The 23,261-nt window shown below is 36.2% G+C and overlaps 1 protein-coding gene across 1 annotated transcript in view; it reads left to right on the top strand.

The window, feature by feature from the left end:
• LOC143242535 (uncharacterized) overlaps positions 1–23,261 on the top strand; it is a 97,796-nt gene that overhangs the window by 30,814 nt on the left and 43,721 nt on the right. The window contains exons 3-9 of the mRNA XM_076485959.1: positions 9,290–9,564; positions 13,566–13,761; positions 14,831–14,964; positions 16,880–17,002; positions 17,619–17,852; positions 18,858–19,013; positions 19,643–19,825. Coding sequence (XP_076342074.1) covers positions 9,290–9,564; positions 13,566–13,761; positions 14,831–14,964; positions 16,880–17,002; positions 17,619–17,852; positions 18,858–19,013; positions 19,643–19,825 — 1,301 coding nt within the window. The remainder of the gene's footprint in view (positions 1–9,289; positions 9,565–13,565; positions 13,762–14,830; positions 14,965–16,879; positions 17,003–17,618; positions 17,853–18,857; positions 19,014–19,642; positions 19,826–23,261) is intronic.

Raw genomic sequence — 23,261 nt, 5'->3', positions numbered from 1 at the left:
TTAAGTGTAGAACCATTCTTCTGTCAGTTAAATGTATAATCATTCTTGTGTCAGTTAAGTGTAGAACCATTCTTGTGTCAGTTAAATGTGTAATCATTCTTGTGTCAGTTAAATGTACAACCATTCTTGTATCAGTTAACTGAACAACCATTCTGGTGTCAGTTAACTGTATAACCATTCTTGTGTTATTTAACTGTACAACCATTCTTGTGTCAGTCAAATGTATAATCATTCGTGAGTCAGTTAAGTGTACAACCATTCTTGTGTCAGTTAAATGTATAATCATTCTTGTGTCAATTAACTGTACAACCATTCTTGTGTCAGTTAAATGTATAGCCATTCTTGTGTCAGTTAACTGTACAACCATTCTTGTGTCATTTAACTGTACAACCATTCTTGTGTCAGTCAAATATGTAATCATTTTGGTGTCAGTTAAATGTATAAAGAAAAAGATAAGAGAATGTTTTTTATATATGCCAAATATTTCAGTTAGATCGATGTGAGATAGATACCTAATCACTCAGAATGTGTGCATGTGAGAGGGGTGTGTGTCATAAATTACCTGCACAACATTTTTATTTATTAGGTTAGGTGTGTGGAAAATACCAATAAAAGACCCTTCAAATCTACCAGACAAAATACTGTATGGATGTGACGTTACACTTACGCATGATGTAGTTTACTAGATAGCCAAGTCATGAGAATGTATGATAAAAAGATTTCTCATCGAACCAAGAGATTATAAGACAGGTTTTCTCGTGACTTGTGTTATTGTATTAGGAGTGGAAATAAAAACATTGGTCAGGAAGAACTATTGTTAAATTATGTTGCTAAACAGGTATTGTAGAGGAGTTTACGAACCCGAGTTACTTGTAATCTGAGCTGTTTAAAACCTTAACTGTTGTATCATATAATTGCGAGGAGAAACGCCTCGACAACGAAGCCATCTGAATGATGGAACGTTGTAATCTAGTCGTTTCGTTGTACATCGGCCCGGCATGGCCGGGTGGTTAAGGAGCTCGAATCGTAATTCGAAGGTCGCGGGTTTGAACCCCTGTCACACCAAACATGCTCTCCCTTTCAGCCGTGGGGTCGTTGTAATGTTATCGCCAATCCCACTATTCGTTGGTAAAAGAGTAGCCCAAGAATTGGCAGTGGGGTGGGTGGTGATGACTAGCTGCCTTCCCTCTAGTCTTACACTGCTAAATTAGGGACGGCTAGCGCAGATAGCCCTCGTGTAGCTTTGCGCGAAATAAAAAAACAAACAAACAAACAAACAATCGTTGTATGTACGATAGAAAGAGAGAGAGAGAAGAAGAAATGGAGGTGAATAAATATCTAAACTGTGTTTAGTTCGAACGGTTTATTCATTTGCCTCTATTGTTACTCATTACTTTTAAGCCAAACACAAGTGACGTTTATATATACAAACAAACAACTATTTATATGTGCACTCAGTACTTCGATATTACATTCTCTACTGATATCAGTTATTTCACTCGTTAGCGGATAACAATCTAACCTACTTCCAAATGTTATAGTTATAAACCAGAGCATTGTTAGCTGATGAAAAAAATAAACAAAACGAGTTTCACATGAGCAATTTAACATAGAATTCAAATATTTGGTGAGAAAAACTCATTCCAAATGGATATCGTATCACATTCGGGATTAGCAATAATAATGCTGTTAAATTATTAATATATTTAATTAGTTTTTCCCCCTCGTGCCTGTTTCAGTTCTGTATAATAAATTTGCAATATAAATTTTGCGCGAACTCCATTTAACTGTCTATTGGTTGGATTTGCGTGATGTACAGACTACAGTATGTACGAGGGGCGTTGGTGCTTGTTACGTCTTCGTATTATTATTTGCTGTTTTGTTGAGCTGGTAATATTCTTAACGATTTATATAAAAAAAAGCAGGACGAAGAACTCTGTATTGTTACCTCCGTGGTGTTTCAACGACAAGTCTTAGTGCTTATATCATTAAAAACCGGATTTCGATAACTGTTACGGGGGCCGGGCATGACCAGGTAGTGAGGATGTACGACTCGTAATTTGAGGATCGCGGGTTCGAATCCCCGTCGCACCAAAATGCTCGCCCTTCCAGCCGTGGGGCATTATAATGTTACGATCAATCTCACTGTTCGTTGGTAAAAGAGTAGCCCAAGAGCTAGCGGTGGGTGGTGATGACTAGCTGCCTACCCTCTAGTCTTACACTGCTAAATTAAGGGTAGCCAGCGCAGATATCTCTCTTGCAGTTTTGTGCAAAATTAAAAAAGAAACCTGCTACGGGCACAGCAAGATATCTCATTGTTTAGCCTTGCGCTTAATAACAAATTGTTTTAGCATTCATGTCACGATGCGCCCTCAGTCTGCATGTCGTGTTCTTCAGCGAGGCTGTGAGTCAGATAGCCACGCCTCACCGTGATCTTAGTACAGAGCATGGCCTATTGATCTGATCTATATGTAAATCTGTACGTTTTATCTCAGCGTGTCTGTGAATTCCAGTTCATTTATTATTGTTTTTTTTTTCTCATCTTGAATAGTCTAAAAATTAGGCTTAAAGTTAAATTTTCGGACCAAGCCATTTTTGCATGTTTTTGCTAATAGAAAACCATGATTTATTCATTGAGCTCAACATGATGAAGTCCTAAAGCGATTTTTATTTTCTTCTTGTAAATGAGAGAAAACAAAATGGCTACTTTAGTCTTCAACGTCACATTACCGTTTATTTGTAGAACAGTTATTTTAGAGTATCTCAGATTTGATAAACTGTTTCTACTTTCTTCCTCAGAATAACGGAATTACCTTTTAAAGATGTGCGACTGTGGAGATAAAGTTAGTTCAAATGTCGGTTTTAGACTTACTGACTTACATAGTGAATAGGCGTGGTGAACATAAATACAAACTGTAAATAAATTACACAACGTAACTTGACATTTCTGCAGCACTTAACTCGTACTCCTGTAATAGGTAATTATTTTTTCATACATCATAATTACTGCAGTAAAAAGGTGTTGACATTATGTGCTACAGAAGAACTACTTGTAGTTCAATCAGTATTCACTCACTTTTCCTCTACTTCAGATAAACTGTTAATCGAAGCACCACGTTTTCTTCTGAGCAAAGTCGGCGCGAGCTACGGAGGAGGGTCTGGTCCCCTGAAATGTCGTTGTCTTCAATTCTAATTTTGGATTTAGTTTCATCAAATGTCTCATTGTTCTCCCTTTCCCAATCAATAAAAGTTGGAGCCAAGCCTGAAATCCGGGTAGCTTTTGTTTTTACCCTATTAAATGTCTCATTGCTTATTTGTAGCAAATGAAGGACATTTTTGTGTATGGAAAAGCTCAAATATTATTGGGTCGTGAAATACAATTTTCATGAAACGTTACAAGTTATGAACGAATCATAAGAATAATTTTCTGGGATAATACTTAATAAGATAAAAAGTCGATGACACGTATAACGGGCATTATATTTCACTGACGTGTATATCTGTAGAATACGAAGTGCGTTTTCAGATATGGGTGACTGGTAATTACGGTACTAAAAATGCCATCATATGTAATGCAAACAGAAACTGTGTGAAAATGACTGATAATAACAACACTCATAAAAATAACTCCATCGTCAATAATAATACAAAGGAGAAAAAATAAACCAATAAAGATGTTATTTTGTCACTGTTTTTATTTGGGACGAAATGGCGCCATTTTCTCGAGTTTACGTTATTACTCATTTTGCACTTATGGGGCTTATTATTAGCGATACTATTTATTTTTTGTATTACGGGAAAAAATATTGTTACCATTTACTTTAGATTACTTGTCAATACACAAAACACACAGTCTTCCAATGTTGCGTGCGTACGTTAGTGTAAGGGGATGCGTTCAAAGTAGCTGTTGTGCGTTTTAAACTAAACTATTGGTTGCTTTAACATACACGCTCGAGTGATGTCACGAGTGTACGTCAACCGGCTTTCAAGGTCACTCTTGCTCTTGGGATTACTGTCTTACTATATTGTAGTCCTACTTCTCAGCGCTAGAAATTTGTGGTCATTACACTGACTTAGTTAATTTAAGGAGCATAAGGACAACTTTCCCATAATATCATAAGTTTTACTTTTTTCTTCTTCTGCTTACTGTTGCCAAATGAAAGAACCCACGTATCACACAAGAGGTAAAAACATTATAGCATAAAACAACTTTGGTTGCCTGGCATTAACGCTCGAAAAGTTCCTTGTTTTTTGTTGGGTTTTTTTTCTCGACCATTTCCGCTTATTTAAAGTCGAATATCGTAGCTGTGCAGAGGTTCAGATTAGGTTTTGTGGATGGTGGTCGGTGAGTAAATTACGTTGCAAGTGGAGGCCAAATCACAAACCGTTGTAAATTTCACATCATGAGCTGGATTAATAGATAACATTTCTTACCATTTTAAAAAATAATTCAACAATATTTTTTTCATAGTTGACGTTCTCTTAGACGTTCATCTTGATCGTATATGAATTATAATTTCTTAAAACAATAAATCGCTTCACCCCTGCAGCTTAGTAGTAATATTCAGGACTTATAACGCTAAACTTCGGTGTAGATGAATTTGAATCAAGCGATATGGAAATAAACTGAGAAGAAGGGATAATAGTTCGCAGGGACAAAAAGAATATTGTTTACTTCAGATTATGATAGTCATAATATACATGCATAACGTTTCTTTTACTTGCAATCGACAACTATTAAGCCTTTGACTCATTACTTGAATGAAACGTTTAACACAAGACTGTGGCGATACCATGAAGAGAAATAAATGTAATCCCCCGATTAAGAACGTTATGTTATTCTGCAATTTTCGGAAAAATATAATCATAAAATTAGAAGAGACACAAAATATTTGTGGTCGAATTAGCATCTTTATTGTAAAAATACTTCTTTAAATACAGGATTTATAAACTAATACAAAATAAGCCTAACCTCAGATACGGAAATCTCTTATGAGTCCACTTGTTTTAGGCCTAACTAATGTTAGGCCTTATTAAGTACGCCAATACTGGATGAAGAGGTAAGTTAATACTATAACCAATGCAGTTTTTTTTTTTTTTGCTATAGTTTAGTTAGGGCTAAACTTTGCTTATAATGTTATTTTATGAAATGTCTACTAAAGTATGTTTACGTCCACCTTTTGTTTATATTCGTTGAAATGGAAGTGCTCGCGCAAGCGTATTCAGATACTAACGTGCACACACATTTTCAGTACAGACAAAAACAAGTGTTATTATAACAAATAAAACCACACTGATTTTGATGTGGGGTAATTACTTTTGACAAACGATCGTTTGGGTTGTGTTCGTGTCTTATTAATTATATCTTTCAGTGCATACGTATATATATATGTATAGAACATATTTATTAAACGTGTTTTTGTTGTTGTATCAAACATGCGGATAAGATCTCGTCCAAAGAGGTTGAAGTGACCAAAACACATGGTTCAGGATGGACAAATCAGAAATATTTATAGCCCACTAAATAAGCTCTAATTACATTTTAAATATCGTTAAATGTTTATAAATGAATTCTCGTTTTTGCCGCCAAGTGATGTAACAAAACATTTTGATGCAGCGTTTCACTTGTATCTTAATTATAAAGTTAAATCTTGTACATATTTGTAGTTAACGATAAACCAACCGCTCTAGAAATGTAGGAAACCTTATTTTTTAATCTGTTTGTAACGAAATCAATTTTGTTGTAATTAAACAGTTTAAGTTATATTAGTTATAAAAGCAATGGAATGTTCTAGTGTTGTTCGGATAATTCTCTTATACGTAGATAATATTTCATTCATTGAGTGAGGAAAAACTAAGTAACAAATTTCTTTCGATCATTGGTTTAAAAGAATGTTTAATAGTTAACGTGTTGGGCTGTGGGTCGGAAAGTCCAAGTTTCGAGCTGCGGTATTCCACTGAACATGTTCCACACCTTTGATATGTGCCCCATCAGTGTCACAGCGATATGTTTGCGGACTTACACTGCTAGAAACCGGATTTCGATACCCGTGGTGGGCAGAGCACAGATAGCCTATTGTGTAGCTTTGCGCTTAATTCTAATTAATCAATGAAACTTAATATGTGAAAGCGGTACAAGGAAAATGAATTCGTGCTACTTAGTTAATGAAACTTTGACTTGGCCTTTTAACCAGTGTATTGCATACGGTGTTGTTCGGGCTAAAAATACCAATTCTTTATTTATAGAACTCGCTATATTTTTTAATTAGCACAAAACAAAACCAAGTGGTAGTTTATCTTTGTATTTCGTGTTTTACGCTTTTAGCCTTTCTTTCACAAGTTAAAGGTATTTGGTTTGGTCTTTTATGGCGCAAAGCAACTAGGTTATCTGTGCCACATTAAAGGGAAAACTAGAATTGGAGGTTGGTTACTGCTAATACCCTGCCCTTTAAATCTTGGAATAGATATTTTAATGGAGCTCAAGTTCATGAGCCTTTCCTTTTGAAAAAAGATGATTTTGCCGTATAAAAGTAAAGCTTGCAGAGCTCAGAACGTATGACAAAACTGTTTTGATTAACTGGTGAAACATCCACGTTCGTTGTATTATTGTATTAAAATAAAACTACTTGAGAAACTTTTCCCTAATTGTAATTGTTGTTTGACGTTTGGTGTTTTTTAATACGTGATAGATATCATTTTAAGTTTACGAATAAAATTCTGAAATATCAGTACAGATTGATTTTTTGTGTTGGCTTCAATTATTTTGTCTAGGAAAACTTTGGTCTGTCAGACGACAGCATTTTCGTGTAGACAGACATACGAATCAATTTCGTACTTCTTTGCACGTAGGCGGAGAATTTCTCTTCGTTTATCGATTAACGGTAACGATTCGACCTTTGATGTTGTTTATAACTTCTGCTACGATGCAGTAAGCCATACCATTCAGACTTGTAACTGTTAGCATCGCATGTGAATATCGTGTAACTGTTACCAAAACACGAGCAACGCAACACTGTGAAAGACATAGCCAGTTGTACGATGACTAACAATAACTGTAATAGTGTCAGTGGAGCGACATCAATTTCCTGGCATACTTGTATTATTGTCATTTGCCATGTGTATGCATGGGTGCTTTTATGGGCGACTGCCATATTTCCAAAACAGGGTGGAAGAGGGGGAGTCTATATTTTGACGTTTGTTTCTACTTGTTACAATGCGAGACTTCTTCGCGCAAAACTTTCTAAAGAGAGCTTTCTCTCGTTTGTTGATTGTCTTGATATAAATGTTGGGAGTCCCACGGGATGAGGGGAGGGGGCTACAAGGTAAAGAGTTCACCTAGTTGATAGTTTCGGTTTCTAGATTTAGATTTCACGAACAGACGTTAGAATCAAAGCTAGTCGCTGTTTTATTGTCTGTTGTTTTTTGTATTGTTATAGTAACTATACAGTTTCATCTGGCCAGTTGGAAAAGCGAAGAGGAATGAAAGTTACACGAAGTGGGAAATGGCCAAGAGGGGTGGCTAATACATACCTCATCAGACTAGTCATCCAGAACCATACTTTCTTTGATAATATCAGATGGCTGCTACATTAACGATCTAACATTTGGGAATTCTGTCTCAAGCAGAAATGAATCATTCAGTTACGAAACAAGAGGGAATCGTCAGCAGCCATTTGAATTTATTTTATGCAGAATTAGAGTAAATTAATTTATGAGACCTTGGGCGAGGTCAAATACATCATTCATCTGAGTTCAAAACTGTAATTATATTTTAAATCCGCGTAGAGATGACGGAACTATGAGTTAAAAGTTTGGACTCGAAAAGTTCAGAGGCATTTTATGAGCCAATTTGCCGTGGCTTAAATCTCGCTGGCAACACATTGAAGACCTGGAGATAATTACGTGGCAGCTGAATAGGACATTTATGACAGAGTTTACTTGTGAATAATTACGGACACGTGTTTTAAGACAAAGTATTATTCCATTCTAATTTTTCATTCACATAATTTATATTTTGGGAATTCATGAGTGCATAGTTTTTTTATTTAGTTAAAAACATTAAAGAATTCTCGTATGAAGTTAATAAAACTTGGTTCGGCTGTTTAAATTGATTTTTGTGTTAAACATTGAAATAAATAAATAAATAAACACAATTTGAAAAGTGTTGTGTTTTTGCAAATAAACATCGACTTTTACTGTGGGTCTTGAACTAGGAAAAATGAAAATGCTTGAAGCAGTGGAAATGTAAGATAAGAAATAACTTCAGGCTCAGTAAAGCAGAAGACAGCGCCACGCCACGTGAAGTGTGCAATAAAAAATTTGCTGCGACAGTACAACATAACTGGAGAAAAAGAGCCGTGGTGTGGATGTTAATAAAATATTCTCTAGCTTTATAACCATCCCGATTCGAATTCTTTTTACTTGGAAAATTCACAAAGACTTTCATTTTTTGGCAAATTTAATCAAAGGTATTTAGAAAGGGAAGTATTATGGAGCCTAAATGTGAACAAAGGTGGATGAGTCCGAAATCTATAAATTAACATCATAAGATAGGCTGGGTGAGCCTTATGGTTAGTGTTTTGGTCTGTGAGGGAAAATCAATGTGTGAGCTCGTGAAATGCCATATAACGTTGGCGGTAGGTCCTGCTCTCTGGTTGCCCTCCCTTTGGTAGGCAACGCAAATGAAGGACGACTAATAGCCAAGATTTAGTGTCTCTTACATGGTAGTTTATCCCATGGGCCAATAAGATTGCAAATATCTTTAAAAGTTAAATATAATAATCAGTCGGCTCTTGAAAATTTAACCCATTTCGCTTTAACGAAATAAACAATTTTAAAAACAAGATCGTGGTGAAATCTTGCAGTGAACAATTAGTTAGTAATTAATTTCCATTAATTATTCACTCATAAGAATCAATAGCTGTTATCTAAAGACAAGCCCGTACGTAGATATACAAATAATATTATAACCTTTAACATTATAGCTTGCATCGTTGGACTTTTGAGTCTGCATAGCCCTTACACAAAACAAAACGAACAAAAAAAGCCCTTCCATACTTCTTATAACTTTCAACACACAAATCATGACCCGGAGTTTGTTCTGAAAATAACATCATGTATTTAGGTTTATGCACCATCAATCGGTTCAGAGCTAAATCGTAGACTTTCCAGTCACACACTTTGGTTTTTATAACTTTATACAAGTCTGTGTGTTGTCTGCCTTCATAATTACAATAGACAGTAACGTGTTTCTGTTGTATAACTTCCTACTTTGTTTTCACTTTTGCAGGTGTCCACCGATGTACGTTGGAGAGTACTGTCAACATTTAAATCCTTGCCATACGGGTGCTGGACCAAGGTGCCAGAATGGGGGTAGTTGTAATGTTGCCCTAAATGCCACGACTGGCCCAACCTTCACGTGCTCCTGCCCAGTAGGTTATTCGGCGTCTCTGTGCGAGATTGCTCTCCCGAACAGCTGTGATAGTGACCCGTGTCAAAATGGGGGCACGTGCACACTCAGTTCACTGGACAATTACACTTGCACGTGCGCTGCAGGTTTTCGAGGTAAGTTTTTTTTCATTTTCTGGCTTCGCAGACAGCCATTTTCTGGCCAGATTAACGCGGATGCTACAAGCGATCGCTGAACGGCACAATTGTTTAGAAAATATTAACACGGATGTTACTGTTACGAGCGAGCGCTGAACGGCACCATTGTTTAGAAAATAAAAATTATTTTATGAATCTCAATGTTTATCACCTCTACAATATAGTAAACGTATTTGAGTTCATGTTCTTACAGATTTATGAAAATAGTTTCTACTTTCATTTCATTCTGTGAAACATTCAGCTCCAATTTTTTCTCATTATTTCTTCTTTTTCTGGAAACTCAAAATTATTTATTTAGACCTATTTTGTTATTATTACCACGGGCCAATGTCGTGTTGCTTTTGAAGTACATGAAACCAAACTTCCTAGCTGATCTTTTCTTATATTTGGTGACGATAAAGTTTCTTCTACTCAGACACAGTATTACCTCTGTTTACTCAGGCAGTGATTTGGCCTCAGACTCTAAGCTGTGATGCAGCTGTGCCATTCTTTTTTCGTCAAGAACAGCCTTTAAAACTGGTTACGTGACCCTCGTCCCTCGCATCAAAACTATTAATTTACACAGACTATATTTGATAGTGTAATCAACAGCTGCTATGCAGATCGTACACCACCTGGCGGTTATCACAGTAACATCTTAATGTGTCATTTCAAGACTTATTTTGCACGCGGTACTAGTGTATCATTGTTGAGACTTTCGTTTTAATCCATCATCCCATACGTCAAACGCAAACGATCAAGGTCGTGAATAAATCTGTTGAAAGTTAGCCGTGAGATGACAACACATCAAGAATAATTATTTATGACGGTTAATCATTAAAACAGTTTTTGACATCTTAGCTTGGAGTTGTCAAACATCGGATGGATTGTAATTAGAAAAGAAAAATAAACTGCGTAATTAAGACGTTAAGAAGCTCATCTAAGACGCCATTTTGTTCAGACTATTCTTAAGTGAATGGCTAAGCCGTAACTGACTATTTATTATAGAATAATAAAGTATGCCACTGTCTGATCAGATCAATATTACATAAACCATACTACTTCTCAGACCAATATTACTTACAACATACTGTCTTTTCAGACCTGGGCCTGGCATGGCCTGGCGCGTTAAGGCGTGCGCTTCTTAATCTGAGGGTCGCGCCAAACATGCTCGCCCTCCCAGCCGTGGGGGCGTTATAATGTGACGGTCAATCCCACTTTTCGTTGGTAAAAGAGTAGCCCAAGAGTTGGCGGTGGGTGGTGATGACTAGCTGCCTTCCCTCTAGTCTTACACTGCTAAATTAGGGACGGCTAGCACAGATAGCCCTCGAGTACCTTTGTGCGAAATTCCAAAACAAACAAACAAACTTTTCAGACCAACATTAAATATAACATTTTGTCAGACCAATATTCTCCAATCATGCTCGTCATTTCAGCTGTGGGGGCGTTATAAGTGACGGTCAATCCCACTTTTCGTTGGTAAAAGAGTAGCCCAAGAGTTGGCAGTAAGTGGTGATGACTAGCTGCCTTCCCTCTAGTCTCACATTGCAAAATTCGGGACGGCTAGCGCAGATAGCCCTTGTGTAGCTTTGCGCGAAATTCAAAACATACCCAAACCAGACAAATATTAAACAGATGATTGAATGCTTTGAGAATTTACGATTGGAAGAGTGCTTGAAGTATTTACTACATATAGGGCACACTGGGAGTATTTCATAATCCCAAAACACTTATATTCACTCAACAGAAAACCCTTGATAAGGACCAAATGGGTAAGATGTTTATAGAATACAGATTTTTGGGCATAGTAGTTTATTTTCCTGATATTTGCGCCATCTGTCAATGGGAAACATCAGTTGACATCTATCAACAGAATTTCGGAAATCACATTTATCTCTAGTTTTAAAATCCTGATATTAAGGAAGAGGTCTAGTATACCTGACTCTCCTGGGTATACAAACTTATATACCCAAACACCTAGAGAGAGAGAGAGAACCAATATTAAAACTAATCACACTGTATTTTCGCTCTCTCTTTAATAATGTTTTAAGCCTTGTAGTTAAATATTGAATGGTGTATTTTGACAATTTATTTATGATGTCAGAAAAACATGTAGGTTCAAGAAGTCGTAATATAAAACAATAAAAAATCCTATAACCCGAGCACTTTCGAAAGGCGGACATTAATTCTTCTTGACCCTGAATAAGAAAAGTCACATTTCGAAAGCGCTCGGGTTATCCCTACATAAGTTCATTCTTTTTGGTGACTTTAAACCACCTAAGCATTTTATAAGTGGTGTCTTTTATCCCTTTATGGTGACTTATTATTATTAGCTCATAATAACCTTTTAAGAATTTAAAAGCAGAACATTTAGGTAATGCCAGTGCTGAAGCAATTTTACCATTGTTAACGAAAAAGGGCGATTACACAACTTAATTACATGATAGTACACTGTATTTTGACTTGAATGATGCTATTCAAGTATCTAGTTTCTAGACAAACAAAAACACTCAAGCTTTAAGTATGTGTTAGTAAGTTATCCCTACTGCTGTAATCAAAACCCATAAGTCACTAATAGCCTTAGATACTTAACACGATTTAGTGGAATCGAAGCCTTTCACTAGGCACCAGATTCGTACCACCTTACAACTCCTTATTATACAACTGAAAGGGACACAGGAAACTGCCTCTCAAGTTTCTGACAAAAATTGAATCTAATACGCTGCTTGCAGTGTGTAACTAGCACCATCTGGCAAATGGATGTTAATTATCTTTAAGAAAGTGTGATGGAGGAGTTAATAATTAAAAACAACAACGTCAGTTTATGCTAGACACTAAACAAAACTGATAAAAATCCTTGTGATGTAAATAATTATCTTTCTTATACCACACGGTAGGGTATAGCGTTTAGTTGTTTCAGGACTAAGCTACGTAGAGGTTATCCATGCTCTGTCCACCACCGGTAATCGAACTCATGATTTGTAAGTCCGTAAACTTATCGCTGACTCACTGGGGACTTGCCAGAGTAGTCAAACAGTGAGGAATATATTGTCAAGTGTGTTTGCTTGTTGTTAAGCGTAAAGTTACAAAATGGACTATATGTGCTGTGCCCATCACAGGTATCCAAACCCAGTTTTTGGCGTTATAAACCTTTAGACTTACCTATGAGCCACTGAAGGGGTTATTGTCGAATTTGAGGAATTCGTCTAACTAATAAGCACCCAACAGAAATCACAAACTTAGACGGTTGTTATCAGTTGTCAAAGCTTCAGTAAATGTCGTATATCTAAACCATACTTACAAGCACCCAACAGAAATCACTCACTTAGACGGTCGTTATCAGTTATCAAAGCTTCAGTAAATGTCGCATATCTAAACCAAACCTTGGTTAGCGTGTCCGCATTATAAATCAGATGATCTATGGGTCACGACTCGAAGTTTAAAAAATGTCACTTTTTTGGAGCTGTAGTTGCACCATAATATTTACAACGAATCTCACTATTAGATCGAACAAGGATAGCCTAAGAGCTGGCGGATGGTGCTGCTTAAAATTAGGGACAGTTAGGATCAAATAGTTCTTGTGCGAAATTGTGAAATAAAGTAAACCTTAAAAGGTGTCACGCAAATAAAACAGAGGTAATGAAAAATTTATCGTATTCAGTATTTCCTAATAACTGTATTATGTAATTTAATTAAAATAAGCGTAATATATATATAAATATGTTACGTCAGAATCAAACAGTGAAAGAAATCTGTAGAGCGAAGATGCTATCAAAAACCTTGTTAAAAACTATTGTACCAGCTTTTCAGTAAGTATATGTATGTATATGGTAGATAAACTTTCGCCTTAATTTAAAGGCGTTAAAAAGTCGGCCACCATCGGTTTTACGAAGTTTTTAAAGCACAGAGGTGGTTATGTCTTTATTTCATACTTGAATGTCTCAATAGACATTAGAACTACATTTTTTTTTTCCATGTAGGTAACCACTGTGAACTGGTGGATCACTGCGCTTCCCAACCCTGTCGTAACGGCGCCTCCTGCCAGTCTCTACGGGACTCCTACCGCTGCACCTGTGCCCAAGGGTTCACAGGGCGCACGTGCACACGTGACGTCGATGAATGTCGGAAAGATCCCTGTGTTCACGGCAAGTGTATGAATAACGTCGGCTCTTACAGGTTAGTAAACTCGGTCGAAACTATAACAGTTTCTTTTGATTTTAATAGGTGTATTTGAAGTTTATTTGCTAGGATTCTTTAGTCCTTTTAAATCAAGACAAAATTATCGAAACTTTTTAATTTATTCTAGACAATAGTCTTAAACCGATAAACATAAAACCTGGAAACACAATTCTTGATATTTGTTTGTTTGTTTTGGATTTCTGCGCTAGCTTTAACAGCGTAAGACTAAAGGGAAGACATCTAGCTATCACCACCCACCGCCAACTCTTGGACTACTCTTTTACCAACGAATAATGGGATTGATCGTAACATTATAACTCCTACCGCTGAAAGGGGGAGCATGTTGGGTGTGAATGGATTCGAACCCGCGAGCATCAGTTTACGAGTCGAGTGCCTTAACCACTTGGCCATGCCGGGCCTAAAGTGATTTTAATGAAATAGAAGTGCGATAAAGAAAAGTCGAAATATTTTGTCTCGTACAAACGTGTGTTTTTTGAAACAACATCTCAAAATCGTATACAAATTTTGATCGTTTTTGTTTGGAGAAAATATAAACACTGTCATGTACTCCTTTCGAATTTTCTGTCACAGCCACGAATGTTAGGAATAGCATCACAGATAACACATACGATTTACATAACGGTCATAATTTTAATTATATGGACCATCTCTGGTGGTTAAATAATCAGAAAGTGTGTTTGTGTATTTACAGTGTGTTTAATTTTTCACGCTTATTTCTAGCAATGAATTTTATAATTTATACGTATGTCTAACAATGTATTTTATAGATTGCACGTATTTATAGCAATGAATTTTATAATTTACTCGTATGTCTAGCAATGTACTTTCACAATTTGCACGTATTTCTAGCTATGTATTTTACAATTTACACACATTTCTATCATTGTATTTTCAGGTTACACGTATTCACCGTAACTTATTTTACAATACATGTCATATATGCTACAGTACGCGGACTTATGTGTTATATTCGCGCGTTAATTTGTAAACGTCATTAAATATTACTTTTTTCACTTTGAAGTTTAATTAATTAACTTTTTTACAGGTGTATTTGTAAAGTCGGCTACACTGGTCAGAAATGTGAATCCAAATACATCCCTTGTGATCCAAGTCCATGTCAGAATGGAGGATCCTGTAAGTCGATTGACACTTTGGACTATCAGTGCTCATGTCTTCCAGGTAAGGACGTACCACTAGGCGTCACCACCCGAAAGTTTCATTATAACAAATGTGTCTTAAATAAGTGTTCACAGCTAAACAGTGATAAAACAGCTGCATTGGTCGTTTTTTTTATATGATAAAGAATGGTAAATTAATGGGACATCAATGTATATGATAAACCTTGGCATAACATTAACACAACTCAATACTGTAGACATAACACTACAACCACGTAATCAGTACTTAGAATAAATGGTAACATAACAATATTTATCTCAACAACCTGTGTCATAAACATCAAGCTGATAATAGGTTATCGGTATGTACATTAAACAGCAAAATAATAATAATATACGCCACCAACTGTCATAAAATTAGCTAGATCATTAAAGTGTAGAATGAACAATGACGACGTAATATTCACAAGATCATTTATGTCTAGAGTGAACAGTCACGACGTAACATTAACTAGATCATTAATGTATAGAGTGAACTGTGACGACGTAACATTAACTAGATCATTAATGAGTAGAATGAACAATAGCGATGTAACATTGACTAGATCATTAATGTGTGGAGTGAACAATATCGACGTAACATGAACAAGATAATTAATGTGTACAGTGAACAGTGACGTAACAATATCTTGAGTAATTAATGACGTATAAAGTAGCAATAACTAGATCTTGAAGATGCAAAAAATAAACAATAGCAGTGAAATAATTGTATTATCAGAATGCTTGTCATGTTTATGTTGTTTATATAGTATTTTTACACGAAATACGCCTGTTTAAATATTTATTCGGTTTCATAAATAACTCTTGTCAGTCTGTAAAAGTGGTATTATTGGGATATTTTACTCTATCTTATAAATGTTTTGTAACTGATATTTTCATCTAACATGTAAAACAACTTTATATAAAATATTTTCAGTATTTAACAATTCGGTTGATCCTTGAACGAAATGTCAATGGTTATCTTTTTTATTTTACAATCCTGCAGGTGGTGTAAGTGTAGCTTATACGTAGAATTCGTGCTTTAGACGTTGAGCTAAAGGCTATGCGTGAATAAAGAATCTCATGCTGAAAAGTATATCAACAAAACTTTTCAGAAACTTAGATTTTATTCTTTCTTCAATACGATGATGGAAACCAAGATGGAATTAGATTACACGGTAAATATTTATAATAAGAATGCGTGTTCTCGGGCGATTGGAGAAAACTAACCATCTTGCAATGTACAGTGCCCTCTGGCTGAAAGCTTTTTTTTTTTGGTTTAACAGGCCTGGCATAGGTTGGATGATGTTGTCTTCTCACTCCCTCTGTTAGCGACAGCACCTGTAGTTTCTATTACGACACGGTTTGTGAGCTGACGTTTTCATAAACTTTGTTTTTTTTATCGACTTGGAAGAAGTTTCTGGACCAACATAAAACCCAAACAGTAGTCTTGAAATAAAACTGGAAAAACCAATAGAGGGAGTGGCCCACAGAAAACTCAATGTTGAATACGCTGTATAAATCCGTAATAAGAAAACGTTTATATGTAAAACAGATAAAAATCACCACTAGTTCTTTCTTGACTTGCGGATATTCACAGCCAAATTTTCGACATACTGCTTGTTCATTGGTTAAAGTAAGCAATTGGTGTCATTAAAATTATTCATTTTTACAGCTTTTTATTCTTAATACAGCGGTAAATGTAGTATTTTAAGTATTCACAACCAACGCTATAAAAGTAACAGTCAAATCCCACAATTTGATAAGAGAGTAGCCTAACAGTTGGATGTCCTATAAGCTTAGAAGACGTTTGTCGCGACTTGAAGTTTTCAATACAGGTTAAGTTTTACAGGAATTGTCATTAAATTTTTTATTCACTATTAAAAGGAGATTTAACCTTTCGTAGTTCACCATGTATACATACGTACTTATTTTAGGTTTCACTGGTACTAACTGTGATATCAATATTGATGACTGTCCGGGAAACTTATGTCAAAATGGCGCCACCTGCATCGATGGAGTCAACAGCTACACATGTCAGTGCCCGCGAAATTACACAGGTATTGTTTTCTATTCTCTTGTTACGTTACGTGTCAGCGATATTTCCTGATGTATAGATTACATGATTACCACTTTCACGAAGCAGGTTTTCACACATTTTCACAGGAAAATACTAAACAATTCCACATGATATTCTTTAAAAAACAAAAAAAGCCTTTGTTTTGCTTTGGTGTATTATTTTGTATTGCTTTGGTGTATTACTTTGTTTTGCTTTGGTGTATTACTTTGTTTTGTCTCTCCCCCACCTTTTACGGAAATGTAATATGAATATCATACAGTTTGAAATATTTAGTGTGTTTATGAAATTCCAATGTTTTGTTGGCCCGGCATGGCCAGGTGGTTAAGGCACTCGACTCGTAATGTGAGGGTCGCGGATTCGAATCCCCATCACACCAAACATGCTCGCCCTTTCAGCCGTAGGGGCATTATAATGTGACGGTCAGTCCCACTATTCGTTGGTAAAAAAGTAGACCAAGAGTTGGCGGTGTGTGGTGATGACTAGCTTTAGTCTTACACTGCTAAATTAGGGACGGCTAGTGCAGATATCTCTCATGTAGCTTTGCGCGAAACTCATACCAATCAATGTTTTATTGAAAATTCATTATTTTTTTGCAGGACCGTATTGCAGTAAAGATGTTGACGAATGTGCATTAAAACCCAGCGTGTGCAAAAATGGGGCTACGTGTACAAACACAGTTGGTGGTTACTCTTGCATTTGTGTGAATGGTTGGACTGGGATTGACTGCAGTGAAAATATTGACGACTGCGCAGGCGCAGCATGTTTCAACGGCGCCACCTGTCATGACCGTGTTGGATCGTTTTTTTGTCAATGTGCTCCTGGAAAAACAGGTAGTTATTGGTGTACTAGTTACCCTGAACAAACTATTAGGTATTATATTTATCATTATATTGTTAAAAACATTTAAAAGTTTACTGCCTATCCTATATGATTTCTTTTTGTGTTTTTAAAAACATTTCCTGTTTATCCATATTTAAATCTAAGTTCACGTACTTCACCGGGTGTCTCTTAATTAAATGATTTTATGGTTGTATTAGTGTACTAATATCAGTCCTTAAATTTCATTTAGAAGTTCTGTTGTTTAAAAAACAGCAACTAAATCAAACACATTTCCATCTTTAATTGTTTGTTGCTGTAGTTCGGAGGCAGGGCATTCGATCTACAAGACTTTATTTTTTCAAATCTACCATCTGTTTGCAATGCTGGTCAAATTTGCAGTATGACATCAAATATATAATACTGAAGTTACGAGTTTCCCTGAAAGGGTATCATTCCACCGCCCAGTAGTCTGATGAGCAGTAGTGCAACTATTTGAAATGACATCGTGATGTGCAAAAACCTTTTCTTTTACATGACGGAATCACACATTTTAAACATACTCATGTTGTGCATCCAAGGTCGGATTTAGGGTATTATTGGACCCAGGCTTTTCTTCCAACTAGAGGACCCCTCGAGACAGAATCTCTATGTGCAATATATCTATAGTCATAGCTTGAGGCTCCTCATTTAGTGTGAGGCACTAGGCTTTTCAACTAGAGAACCCCTCTGGACAAAACCTCTATGTGCAATATATCTATAGTCATGGCTTGAGGCTCCCTAATTAGTGTGAGTCCCTGGACTTCAGCCCGGTAAGCCCATGCCTTAATCCGAGGTAGTGTGTATCGTTTAAACAAAGATATCAGTGCAAGGGATTATAGAGGTTCCAGAATTTCCTAAATATATATTGTGGTAAGTATTGAGGAAAATTTAATCAGATGTATGAAAAATACTAAATAAAGAGGTCGCTCAAGAAACAATATCTATTTGATTAAATAACATTGCGTTTTTATTATCAGGGTTATTGTGTCACCTGGACGACGCTTGTGCAAGCAACCCTTGTCATTCTGGTGCTATCTGCAATACTAATCCAACAGATGGTAGCTATCGATGTTCCTGCCCTAGCGGATTTCAGGGAAACGACTGTACAGAGGACGTCAACGAATGCAAAGAAGGTAAATAAGCAATTCCTTGTTGAATTAATTATAAAAACTTTATAAGCATTTGCCTTAACGTAATAAAGAAAAGGTGAGATGTCACTTCCAGCATTTCAGATTCCAGTAAGTCAGCTCTAGAAATTATATGATAGCATTCCATAACATTCGAGATGACGAGAAACCCGCTTGAAGTAAAAATGTATCACAAGACGGCTGGTATGGGTATTAAAATAAAGTAGAGAACAACGTTTCGACCTTCTTAGGTCATCTTCAGGTTAACAAAAGATGACCTAAGAAGGTCGAAACGTTGTTCTCTATTTTAATAAAAGTTTTAATACCCATACCAGCCGTCTTGAGATACATTCGATAACATATACTGAGATACATTAAAAACGCAACATCGTACATACAGTTAAACAATTTTAATACGTTAGGTTAAACGTAAGTTTTATATGAAACAACTCGTTTTAATACTTGTTGCGTTTTTAATGCCGCTCAGTATATTTGGTTTTCATACCTGAATAGCAAACCACAGTTAGCTGATCTACCTTGTAAAACCAAATTACCCTTGTTTTTTTATCATTTTAAGTTGTACTTATTATGTAATATCGGAACAAAAAATATAATTTCTATTATTTTCTACGCAGGTTCACCATGTGAACATGGGGGCATATGTGTCAACACACCAGGATCGTTTACGTGTAATTGTTCCAAAGGTTTTGCGGGACCTCGATGTGAACTTAATATTAACGAATGTGAATCTAGCCCTTGCCAAAACGATGGAACTTGTTTAGATGAAAGAGGGGGATTCCGGTGCGTGTGCATGCCAGGTATGTGTTTATTAGTACACGTTTTGTGGCTTGAGCATGCCGACGTTACACTAAAAAGAGAAAGCTAATATGTGTAATTTTGCTAAGTTTGGTCTTAACGCCAGTCTCAGCTTTTATACTTATATTAAGAAAAACCATTTCTAGAGCAAGGTTAACAAAACAACGTTTTAATGAAATTCGAAAAACAAAATACAATTTTTACAATTTACGGATAAAACAAATATATTGTGTGAATACATAAGTATTCGTGTTCCATGAACAGACTTTAGTTTTCAATATAATTCTTGTTGTACCTGTTAACTTGATTACCCGTCGTTTCATAATTTTATTCTCTCTAGATGTGTTTGGTCCGGCATAGCCAGGTGGTTAAGGCACTCGACACGGATTCCGAGGGTCGCGGTTTCAAATCCCCGTCATACCAAACATGCTCGCCCTTTCAACGGTGAGGGCGTTATAATGTGACGGTCAATCCCACTATTCGTTGGTAAAAGAGTAGCCCAAGAGTTGGCGGTTGGTGGTGATGACTAGTTGCCTTCCCCTTCTATTCTTACACTGCTAAATTGGGGACGGCTAGCGCAGATAGCCCTCGTGTAGCTTTGCGCGAAATTTAAATCAAACCACACCAAACTAGACGTGTTTATCTCAGTGAAGTTGTTTGACTAACGTCTACGTTCTTTTTGTCTCATTGTAGACGTGTTTGTCTTAACGAAATGTAAGCGGCTTTAGCTAATTGCTTTTATACACTGACGAGTCTTTCGAGACTTCGTTTGCCTTGAGTGCCCATCACCTAGTTCGTAGTATTAGTCATAAAGTACATGGCTGGTTACATAAGTAGTGCGAACATCTATTGTGCATTTCCAAAGGTTTCACTTGTGCACCATGGATATGTATTTGACCAGTACGATTGGTACAAAAATGAAGAAAATTAGCGAAAATATTTATGTATCACCATTAGCAACCTAACTGTTCATAAATTTCTTTTTATCTGAATTCGTAACTGGTAGACGAGCAATTAGCGTTTGGCACATTGGTACGCGTAGGAATTAGGTTCTCTTGTATTGTACTTTCTTTGTTTTTTTGCGTATGTAAAATAATGATAGAATTCACTGAACTCGAATGGTAAAAGTACCATTTCGCGCTATCTTTTTGAGCTTTATTTAACTGAGAAGACAGTGGGAGTTTGTCAGTAGCGTTGACGGACACGTGACCATTAAGAATTTGTTTAACTGAAGCTCATTCATAAGAATCATATACAACTATGGACTGGTCTCAGTGATCTTTGAGCAAAAGAAATAAGTTTCGTTGATTGATGGGTTGTATATTTTCGTAATCAAACTAAAGTTATATCAGTTACAAATAAACACAGTCGTTTACTTCTGTTCTCAGAAGGCTTGATGGCTACCATTTTTGACTTGGTATGGCTTAATGGTTAGAAGTAGCAGATCCTAATCTCAGGTTTGAATCCCCGTCACTTAACATGTTCGCCCTTTCATCCGTGGGACGTTATAATGTTAAGAATCGCAACAATCAAGAAGCATTTCATTTTGCGATGAGCGTATTCTTAGCGAGAACAATAAACGTCACGGTTTTCATACCCAAATTACAGGAACACTTAATACAATCGACTCTACAGATAAAGATATTGGTTTGGCTTTTTTTTTTTTAATTTCGCGCAAAGCTCCACGAGGGTACTTAGCCGTCCCTAATTTAGAAGTGTAAGACTAGAGGGAATGCAGCTAGTCATCACCACCCACCCCCAGCTCTAGGGCTACTCTTTTGCCAATGAATAGTGGGATTGATCGTGACATTATAACACTCTCATGGCTGAAAGGGCGAGGATGTTTGGTGCGACAGGGATTTGAACGTGCGACCTTCGGATTACGAATGGAGTGCCTTAACCACTTGGCCATGCCAGCCCACAGGTAAGAGAAACTAAATAGAAACTTTTCACCATAGCTACCACGTAATATTGTACGTAATATTTCGCAATAAATGTGAAATATAAAGTTCTTTTTTTTAGAGAATGATAATTAGTTGTGTTTTTTTTAAATCTTATTCTTAGTTTTGGTATTTTGAAGAAGCCAAGTCATCGACACGAAGTATAAGAAACATATCTGAAACTTCAGCTTTATATATTATGTCTTTTGTACTGTTAGCACGATTTCTCTGATTGAAACACTCATGTGCACACTAGTAAAGGATACATACCAAATGCTTACATAAAACGTACCAACAACTTTAACGCAGTATGGCTTATAAAATGACAGAAAATTTTGTTTCATGTAATGGTTGGTGGGACTGGCCAAAATGCTTACCGAATTGTGTATACAAACAACCTCACGCTTTAAGAAGGACAATAACACAGAGGACAATTATCGAGATTCGTTGGAGGGCAAAGACCTACGTGGAATAACCAATTAGAGGTAGCGTGACATACTCTTATAAAGACCTGGCATTGTTAATCGGCCAGCGATTTGGTAAAGATTAAGCATAAGGGTGTGGGTTAATGCAGTTAGGCCTGGTGTAGCTGCCGTGACAAAACCATCAACCCTGAAACTGTTGGATAAGTCGTGCATTAGAGGATAGTTATAATTTATACATTATTGTACACTAATAATATATAATGTGAGGTAAAACTATTTTCTAGAAGAGACGAATGTGGTCTTCCGCCGAATTAATGTTCTTTCATTGCAACCTAAGGAAAAGAACACGAGACTGTCAAACTGCAACAATACATTTGTCTCGTGGAGCAATAAAATACAAGTGATGTAATAACACGTGTTTGATTTATTAAATGTGTGTGTGTCTTTTTATAGCAAAGCCACATTGGGCTATGTGCTGGGTACACCGAGGGGAATCGAACCCAATCGCTGTACTATCGATGGACTTTATTAAATGTTAGAAGTTTACACGTTCGAATGAGAGTATGTTTTGTGTTTATGTAATCTGTTTTACACGTTCGAATGAGAGTATGTTTTGTGTTTATGTAATCTATTTTACACGTTCGAATGAGAGTATGTTTTGTGGTTATGTAATCTATTTTGTCCTGTTCGAATGAGAGTATGTTTTGTGTTTATGTAATCTATTTTGTCCTGTTCGAATGAGAGTATGTTTTGTGTTTATGTAATCTATTTTACACGTTCGAATGAGAGTATGTTTTGTGTTTATGTAATCTATTTTACACGTTCGAATGAGAGTATGTTTTGTGTTTATGTAATCTATTTTGTCCTGTTCGAATGAGAGTATGTTTTGTGTTTATGTAATCTATTTTACACGTTCGAATGAGAGTATGTTTTGTGTTTATGTAATCTATTTTACACGTTCGAATGAGAGTATGTTTTGTGTTTATGTAATCTATTTTGTCCTGTTCGAATGAGAGTATGTTTTGTGTTTATGTAATCTATTTTACACGTTCGAATGAGAGTATGTTTTGTGT

Source organism: Tachypleus tridentatus, chromosome 2, assembly GCF_004210375.1.
Source record: "Tachypleus tridentatus isolate NWPU-2018 chromosome 2, ASM421037v1, whole genome shotgun sequence".
NCBI classification, from domain to species: domain Eukaryota; kingdom Metazoa; phylum Arthropoda; class Merostomata; order Xiphosura; family Limulidae; genus Tachypleus; species Tachypleus tridentatus.
The sequence above is the reverse complement of the archived record's forward strand: the minus strand, read 5'-3'. Positions and strand labels throughout refer to the sequence as shown.